The sequence below is a fragment of the Bison bison genome, unplaced genomic scaffold (assembly GCF_000754665.1).
Source record: "Bison bison bison isolate TAMUID 2011002044 unplaced genomic scaffold, Bison_UMD1.0 scf7180017864330, whole genome shotgun sequence".
NCBI lineage: Eukaryota > Metazoa > Chordata > Mammalia > Artiodactyla > Bovidae > Bison > Bison bison.
The window spans coordinates 12,412,140-12,421,952 of record NW_011494902.1 but is presented as its reverse complement, the minus strand read 5'-3'; the positions used below and the strand labels follow the sequence as shown (position 1 = coordinate 12,421,952).

At 36.4% G+C, this 9,813-nt stretch overlaps 1 protein-coding gene across 1 annotated transcript in view; it reads right to left on the bottom strand.

Moving 5' to 3' along the window:
- Positions 1-9,813, bottom strand: part of ARHGAP15 (Rho GTPase activating protein 15) — a 702,765-nt gene that overhangs the window by 610,464 nt on the left and 82,488 nt on the right. Inside the window, exon 3 of the mRNA XM_010853686.1 lies at positions 1,191-1,259. Within this exon, the coding sequence (XP_010851988.1) occupies positions 1,191-1,259 (69 nt within the window). The remainder of the gene's footprint in view (positions 1-1,190; positions 1,260-9,813) is intronic.

The following is a 9,813-nucleotide window of genomic DNA, read 5'->3' as shown; positions in this document are numbered from 1 at the left end:
TTTAGTCGTGTCCGACTCTGTGGGACCCCATAGACTGAACACTGGAGTGGGTTGCCATTTCCTTCTCCAATGCATGAAAGTGAAAAGTGAAAGTGAAGTCGCTCAGTCGTGTCCGACTCTTTGCGACCCCATGGACTGAAGCCTACCAGGCTCCTCCATCCATGGGATTTTCCAGGCAAGAGTATTGGAGTGGGGTGCCTTAGGATACAACAATAAACAACAAGAAGATTAAAAAACACACAAAACTTGGTCTCACTCTTAGAATCTACAGATAAGGGATTAATTTTTCCTTAAAAATGTCAAAATTTGCAGTAGGTGCCTGATAACCTTTACTTCACTGGAGAAGGAAATAGCAACCCAGTCCAGTGTTCTTGCCTGGGAAATCCCATGGACAGAGGAGCCTGGCAGTTTACAGTCCATAGGGTCACAAAGAGTGGGACACAACCTAGCACCTAAATCACCACTACCACCTGTTACTCACGCTGTTCTGTAATCCCTCCTCCTTAAGTGTAGACTGAATTTAGTGACCAAGAGAATGTAGCAAAACTGATAGGATATCATTTCTATGATTAGGTTGCAAAAGATTCTATTTTTCACCTTACTAATAGACTCTCTGGTGCTTCCCTGAGGCTCAAGTGGTAAATAATCTGCCTGCAATGCAGAAGACTTGGGTTCAATCTCTGCATCAGGAAGATGTCCTGGAGGAGAGCATGGCAACCCACTCTAATATTCTTGCTGGGAAAATCTCATGGACAGAAGAGGCTGGTGGGCTATCGCCCGTGGGGGTCACAAAGTATCAGATATGACTGAAGTGACTGAGCACACCCAACAGACTCTCTTGCCTTCCCAGCTGGCATGCTTGGAAGAAGAAAGCAAACATACAAGTCGCAAGAAAGTAAGAGCAGCCTCTGGCCAAAAGCCTCAAAGGAACGAAATTGTGCCAACAGCCATGTACTTGAGCTTGAAAACAGATTCTTCCCCCTTCAAGCGTTCAGATGTTACCCCAATTTTAGTTTAAATTTTGAGTGAAAACTTTTGAAAGACTCTGAGCCACAGGACCCTACTAGCTTATGCCCAAATTTCGGACCCACAGAAATGTGAAGTATATGCTGTCCTAAGTTGCTGAGCTCTGAGGTAATTTATTTTGTTGACAGTAGACAAATAATATAGTACTGAAGTGAAATACTTACCAATTGTTCCAATGGAGGAATGACATCCTTCAAGATATGCTGTGAATGATTTCTTCTGTGCCGGGATATCTGAAAAAACAGTGACATTTGATACCATTATATAATTTATATTAAAAAATCTTTAAATAAAAGAGCATAATTTTGTAACAGTGCACATGAGAATCACCATATTCAAATTCACTCAAAAAGGTGAATAAAGTAAGTTTAAATGGGAAGTAAATGTTTTGGACATTAACTAATTTGGATAAAAGGTGTACTCAAAGATGGCTGGCTGCAACGATATCTCATATTCCATGTGGTCTCCTTACCCTTTGACCTTGATAGCCTTCCTATCAAATGGTGGGGTGTATGATGTTTCATTTTGAACTTGGGTGGACCTTTATACATGCTTTAACCAGAATACATGGCAGAAGTGACATACATGACTCCAAATATTAGAGTATAAAAATACCACTCACTCCCCACTTGTTCTCTTGGAACCCTCCCAAATCCTCCTCCTCTGCAGAAACGGCTCTGCTCCTGTTTGAATGTTCTTTCTGTTGTTGAAGGCTGGAGCCCAGTTCTCTGGGCACAGGAAGGATCTGCTCTCCGGCCTCCTGGGACCAGCGGAAAGGGGCTCCCAAGGCCAACACCCCTTCTTCCAGAGAAGGAGCTGAGATCTGGGTTTACTTTTATTTTTTTTCCATTTCGGGTGTACCCTTGGGGACAGGTAAGGAAGGAAGGTGAGGTTTCTAGGTGGTGTCGTGGTGTGATACTGAATATTGAATAATACAATTGCTGTTTTTTGTTAAAAAGAAAAAAAAAAGGCACCATGTTGAGAGGAAACCCAAATTGGCCCATTCAGAGAGACCAGTTTTCCAGCTGACAGACTAGGTGAGTTTCCAGCAGACAGCCAATATAAGCCACTGACCATGTGAACAAAAAATATCTTCATGATTCCTTCTTCTAGGCATTGAATCTCCACAGCTTTCAGGTCTTCTCAGTAGAGATATCAAACACTGCAATAGCTACTCTTATTGTGCTTTATCTGAATTTTTGACCAGATTCCATCAGCAAAAAAAAAAAAAAATCATTGTTTTACACCTCTATGTTTCAGAGTGATCTGCAATGCTGTAGAAGTAACTGGGACAAAATATTTAATATTGAAATTTTGTATTTATCTGTGTGTTTATAAACTTAGCTTCTTCAGAGTTAATGTGCTATTAATGTCCATGTCTTCCACTGTTATCCATATATATATATATAAATATACAAAACACACAGTAAGTGTTTTCAGAACAAATTTGCTTTAAATGCCTTATTTTTTCTCCTGAAGAAGTGTCATAGACAGATTCTATAGTTAAAAAAAAAGAAAAAGGAATTCATAATTAAAAATCATATTTTAAAATTTAAATAAAAGCTCTCATTAATAGTACAATTTCACCATAAAGGGATTTTCCAGTACTTTACATAAAGAAGAGAAGGTGGTGGGACAAATCAGTAGGAAGAGAAAGAAAGAGACAGAGACAGAAGAGAAAGAGAGAGAAACATGAGTGTAAGGAATCTTTAAATTAAGCACTATGTCTAGAAAATAATTTTGGATGATTTTGGCTCTGTTTACCAGCACATAAAACAGACTGAAAAGATCAGTTCAATGCCAGCTAAGATTGTGGTGGTGGTGTTCAGTTGCTCAGTCATGTCAGACTCTGTAACCCCATGAACTGCAGAACGCCAGACTTCCCTGTCCTTTACCATCTCCTGGAGCTTGCTCAAACTCATGTCCATTGAATCAGTGATGCCATCCAACCATCTCGTCCTCTGTCGACCCCTTCTCATCCTGCATTCAATCTTTCCCAGCATCAGGGTCTTTTCTAATGAGTCAGCTCCTCACAACAGGTCACTAATGTATTGGAGTTTCAGCTTTAGCATCAGGCCTTCCATGAATATTCATGATTGATTTCCTTTAGGATTGACTGGTTTGATCTCTTTGCAGTCCAAGGGATTCTCAAGAGTCTTCTGCAACACCACAGTTCAAAAGCATCAATTCTGTGGTGCTCAGCCTTCTTTATGGCCCAACTCTCACATCCTTACATGACTACTGGAAAAAACATAGCTTTGACTATACAGACTTTTGTCAGCAAAGTAATGTTTCTGCTTTTTAATATGCTGTCTAGGTTGGTCATGACTTTCTTCCAAGGAGCAGGCATCTTTTCATTTCATGGCTGCAGTCACCATAGGCAGTGATTTTGGAGCCCAAGAAAATAAAGTCTGTCACTTTTTCCATTGTTTCCCATCCATTTGCCATGAAGTGATGGGACTGGATGCCATGATTTTAGTTTTCTGAATGTTGAGCTTTTAGCCAGCTTATTCATGCTCCTCTTTCACCTTCATCAAGAGGTTCTTTAATTCCTCTTCACTTTCTGCCATAAGGGTGGCGTCATCTGCGTATCTGCAGTTATTGATATTTCTCCTGGCAATCTTTATTCCAGTTTGTGCTTCATTCAGCTTGGAATTTTGCATGATGTCCTCTGCATATAAGTTAAATAAGCAAAATGACAATATAGAGCCTTGACATACTCCTTTCCCAATTTGGAAAGTCTGCTGTTCCATGACCGGTTCTGTTGTTTCTTGCCCTGTATACAGGTTTCGCAGGAGGCAGGTAAGGTGGTCTGGGAAGATTCTGAGGAAATTGTATTCCCAAAGGAACCAAAAGCCTGATATAAAGACCCTGTGATTCTATTCAATCCCTGAATTCCATATTTGCTCCACAAAAACAATTATGAAGGCAGTACAGCCTTCAAGGAGGCCATTCTTGTCCATGTCCTCTTCAGATGTGGTGTCCATGAAGGATGATGGAGAAGGAAGAGACTCCAGAAAGCCCAGCCAGAAACCCTGGAGAACAATGTAATGGGAAATTCTTCTAGAAAGAAGAGGCAGAAACTGTCGCTACTGCCTGGACACGTCTCACAGGACCTGACCGGGAGGTTAGTCATCGCTTGCATCCAGTGGCTGTTGGTTGTTTACCATTCTTTCCTTTATAAATGAGAGGATTTTTGTTTTTTGCTTATTTTCAGGTATCAATTTCTTGCCCTAACATTGTCTGTTAGATATGATGGAGAAAACAGGATGGAGAGCTTAGTTTTCGAGTTTGACATTCTTAATCCCCTGGTGAAAATTTGGACCTGATGCAGAAAGCTGTTTGCCACCAGAGATTCTGGAATTGGAGTTCAAGGCAGTAACTGAGGCTTTTGGTTGTCTCCTTTGAGGAGGTGTGGGAGTTTATTCCTAAGTGTTAGAAGACAGGTGCAAATTGATATATGGGAGGGAGGAAGAATCTGGAAATCTCTCACCAGATTCTGTCCTCTCCTTCCAGGGCACATTTCCAGACTGCATTACAGTTGAGAGTGTCCATGTAAGTAGTTTAGACCAAAAACAAATGAGTAGAAACAATGAGAACCACTTCCCTTTCAAAGCTATTAACCAGTGAGTGCTTGTCCCACCACATTCCCTTTCTTGGGATACTAGCTGGGAATAAACATCAACCGAGGCCTTATGGCAGAATGAAAATGCAAGATGGGAGAATGCTGAATCACCAGGTCAAGAAAACCCAAGCATAGTTCAGGAAAACTCACTTTGCTTATTTAGTAAACTTTATTTTGGAATAATTTTATACTAAGAGAAAAGTTGTAGCGAGAACAGAAAGTTCAGGTAGGAAATGTCCTTTGAACTTTTAAATAGTGAGGAATAAACTTTTATTTTGTGGAGCCATGATATATTTTAGATAATTTTATATTTGTTAGCATTACCCTAAGTAAGATAACCATAATTGATGGTTAGTTAGTGTTGAAATGAAAGATCTTCTGCATAAGAAAACTGTGAACAGAATAGCAGTTAATGGGAGAAATCCTAGAACCAAAACTTCATATCTGTTATTCACTGATACTTCAGCTTTTCAACAGGAGGATGTATATATATATATATGTGTGTGTGTGTGTGTGTGTATACACACACACACACATATGTGTGTATATATATATATATTTGAGATTTAAGCCTCTTAAAGAACTAGGAATTTATTTTATGTGACTATGTGTTTATAATTTAGTACTTTTAATTATTACTCATTATACTGGGAATTTAGTATTATGTCTTATACTCAACTTACAATGGTGGGAGAATTCTGGGATAGAAGGAGTTTTCTTATTTAAGTAAATGAAATGTGAAAAAAAACCCCACAAACACAATAAGTGAATGACTGAAGCTTGGGAAACAAATTTTAATAGAAAGAAATTGGATCAGAAATGACCATTTACTGAGCATGTACCACCTTTGAGGGAGACCTTTGGTTCCATGGTATAAACAAGAATTCAACTTGAGATATGATACAATACTGCCTGCCAACATTTATTAAGTACCTATTATTTGCTAGGCATTGTTCAAAGTGTTTTTGAATATACTAAAATAATTATTACCCAGAAATTAAGGGATCAGAGACATATATTTTAAAAAGATAAACATAGACCTTTTAGGGAACTTTGAAAATCCACAGCTAGGAAAAGCATAGGTGATATTTTAATGTGGACTTCAGCCCTTAGTTATTGCACTTTACTATTTTTCCAGCAATAAAAATGTTTATGTATAAAAACAGTCACTAAATTCTTGGGGAACTGCAGAGATCTCCTGTGTGCATAAGTGGATATTCGTAAGGTAGAAATTTGAGGAGACCTAAACCTATAAATTTGTACACGTTTACGCAGGAAGCTAGAAATCAGGTTTTGAATCTGTTATGAAACATGTTAATATTCCTCTGGGGGAAGTAATATTGCTGATCATTCCTAAATCAATAAGCTAACCAATCTATCATATTCAACCAAGTTACAAAGATATGGAAGAAAAGAAAACTTTCATCACCTGTCTTTTGCTTTAATGTCTTTCTCAGTTAAGTATTAGGTACAGAAATATGCTATTATGCCAAATCAGATTATGCTGACTGAGACTTATGATTTAGGAAATTCTTGATCCAAAATTGCTCAGTTGTCTTGTATCGATATCTGAAAAACTTAGAATGTTTCAAAAGAACTGTCTTTCTGTGACATATGTAATTGAAATAATAATTATAAAGAAAATTTGAGGTCAATCACAATCTCATGAGGTAAGTTTGAAGGGAAAAGACAAGATTCTCCTAAATCATAGCATAAACAACAGAATATCTTACAGTTTACGGAATTATTTATTAATAATGTAATATTAATATAATAGTATCTGATAATTTTATAGTATCTGATAATTAATCTGATAATAGTATATGATAATTAATATAATAGTATCTGATAATTTTTCAAATTTTTAAGGGATGACCTCTTAAGAAACATTACCACTTAAGACATTAGACTTTTTGTAGTGAAATGTAGTTTATTTACCATGTTGTGTTTTTCTGCTTATCTGCTCTGCAGCAAAGTGATTCAGATATACACACATACACGAGTCCGTGCATGCTCAGTTGCTTTAGTCATACCCGACTCTTTGTGACTCTGCGGACTGTAGCATGACAGGCTCCACTGTTCATTGGATTCTCCAGGCAAGAAAACTGGAGTGGGTTGCCATGCTCATCTCCAAGGGGTATTTCCAACTCAGGGATTGAACCTGCATTTCCTGCAATGCAGTCGAATTCCTTACTGCTGAGTCATTGGGGAAGCCATATATATAATTTTTATTCTTTTCCACAGATGTTTTGATGAGCCATTCATTTTAGCCAACAAACATTTCATGTTTAGTACACACATATGCCAGTAATTTCTAATAGTGAGTGCTTAAAATGTACTTGTTTGTTGACATTACAAAAAAATCTCTTACTAGTGTTGCAAATAAAGCACGTACTTTATTTTGGACAATCCTAACTTTTTTCCCAGAATATCAGAGCTTTTAAAAGTACCTGACAACAAAAACCCCTATATCTTGTTTTGAAAATTGCTTTTGGATAAGTTTCAGAATGCTGGCAAGGTCAGGCTCCATTGTTTAATCTTAGGTCCTTTTCATTTTTGCAGGAATTGCTAATCATTGAATATGTTAAACCTAAATAACGGTCAAAATATTAGCAGTAGCTTGATACAAAATTTTTAACACATTATTTTATTTGTGAATTACAGAAGTATTTTTTCTGAGGAAGCCTGGAAATATGATTTTTTTTATGTGTGTCTGCTTTCTTTTTTGTTTCCAAATATCTTAAATCATATACAGATCTTCCTTTTAAACATAAATGAACATGTATGTATACCCACCACATATTTGTGTTCTACCCTGATTTTTTTGGCTTGTTCTCATACTCTTAAATTGACATATTTTTTTCAATATGATTTTACAATTCCCATTTGAGAATTTTATGAATTGCTACTTTTCAATTCACTTCTAGCTTTTAAGCAGAAAGAAACCTTAAAATTTCCACACTTCTCTGGCCTGTTTATTAAGGAATGTTACTTAACAGTTTCTTTTGAGGTGACATGGTTATGTCATAAACTGTTTTTTTTATCATGGTATTCTGCATCATAATAAGCTAAGCTTTCATAATAGATAGTAGTTGTGTGGATGGCAACCCTTCTTTTCTTTTGAGGAGGGAAAAAAGTCACACCTCATCTATTTTCAGTGATGCCATCTTCCTATTGATTTATTTTTCCAGTAAATAGAAATGATTTGGAGCTACCACTGAAAAAAATTGAAAAACAAATATCTTTTGACTTGGATTTTTTTGAACTCAATATTAAGTTAATATATCACTGAAATTCTTTTAGATCAAGTCTATGAGTTTTTCCTTCTTTATCACCACCTACCACTCTCTCTACTTCCACTCCTCTAACCTCCCGAGGTACTCCCCTTTCTAATTGTGTACTGCAAAGTGGAAAAATAAAGTATTCAAGATGTGCAATGCATATTTCCCTTTAAATTTCTTTTTGTTCTTATTAGAATATGCACTATAATTAAGTTTTTCAGATATCTTTTCCTCCAAAAAGAGGAATTAAAAAGTCACTTTTTCAATGTTTTCATTTTGTTATTCCATTCCTTTTTCTATAATCTATTTTAAAATATGAAGCTGATAGGTGGGACTAGTACTTGATATATTACACAAACTATAAAAATAACAGAATTTGAGCATATTATTTTTCTTGTGTAGGAGGGTCTACTATGAAAGTTATACATAAACATGAAACATTCCACATAGCTCTGATTTTAAATAGATTACCATTTTTGATGAAAGTTTATAGCTTGTGGCTTAGAATTGAAATAAAATCACTTGAATAAAAGCATTAGTTTGTTCCAACATTTTCACAGACATGTACATTTTCTGAGGCATACCTCTCATTAGCAACCTCCGTGGATACTTGGATGAAAAACAGAAATAAATTTGTGGTTAAGTTTAGTTTTTATCTTCACAGTTTCTCAAAAGTTTTTCTTCTTTTTCTTTTTTTTTTAGTATATCCCAAGTTTTATGTTCAAATCTTCATATGTTTCACCAATATCTTTTTCTTAAAGCTACTATAATCAGAAACTAAGGAAAGTTAGTGATGCTTTTTGTGTGTGTGTGGGTTCATGTGGAAAGGTAGTCAGTATTTCCTGTACTTACAGAAACTTAATTGTTTAGAGATAATAAATGTCAACATAAGTGATGGCTATATGTTTTCAATCATGTATATGTGGTAGGTAATTGCTTTTGAAAAAAAAAAAGGCAGTTAAGATATAAGAACATTATCTTATCATGCATTTAATCTTCTAACTTTACAAATATTTGTAGGCACATGTAAAATTTGTCCATGCCTCATAATTATTCTACCCTTACTAAATGTATCTTTCATAGTCCTCATGAGAGGTAATAACATAAATTGTAGAAAAACCAAATCTTCTGTTTTACTCATTATTAATGTACCACAGTATATTGTTTGACAATTTGGTTCTCTTCTTCCATCTGCCCATAATAGCATTCAATTACTATAGTGGGCATACAAATGCCTTTCTTTTTCTATTTTTCCATAAGTTTTTTTTTGGTTGTATATTGTCAGTCACCTAGAGCCAGACATCCAGGCATGTGAAGTCAAGTGGGCCTTAGGAAGCATCACTATGAAAAAGCTAGTGGAAGTGATGGAATTCTAGTTGAGCTATTTCAAATCCTGAAAGATGATGCTGTGAAAGTGCTGCACTCAATATGCCAGTAAATTTTGAAAACTCAGCAGTGGCCACAGGACTGGAAAAGGTTAGTTTTCATTCCAATCCCAAAGAAAGACAATGCCAAAGAATGCTCAAATCACCGCACAATTACACTCATCTCACACGCTAGTAAACTAATGCTCAAATTTCTCCAAGCCAGGCTTCAACAATACATGAACTGTGAACTTCCAGATGTACCAGCTGGTTTTAGAAAAGGCAGAGAAACCAGAGATCAAATTGCCAACATCCGTTGGATCATCAAAAAAGCAGAAGAGTTCCAGAAAAACATCTATTTCTGCTTTACTGACTATCCCAAAGCCTTTGACTGTGTGGATCACAATAAACTGTGGAAAATTCTGAAAGAAATGGGAATACCAGATCACCTGACCTGCCTCTTGAGAAATCTGTATGCAGGCCAGGAGGCAACAGTTAGAACTGGACATGGAACAGA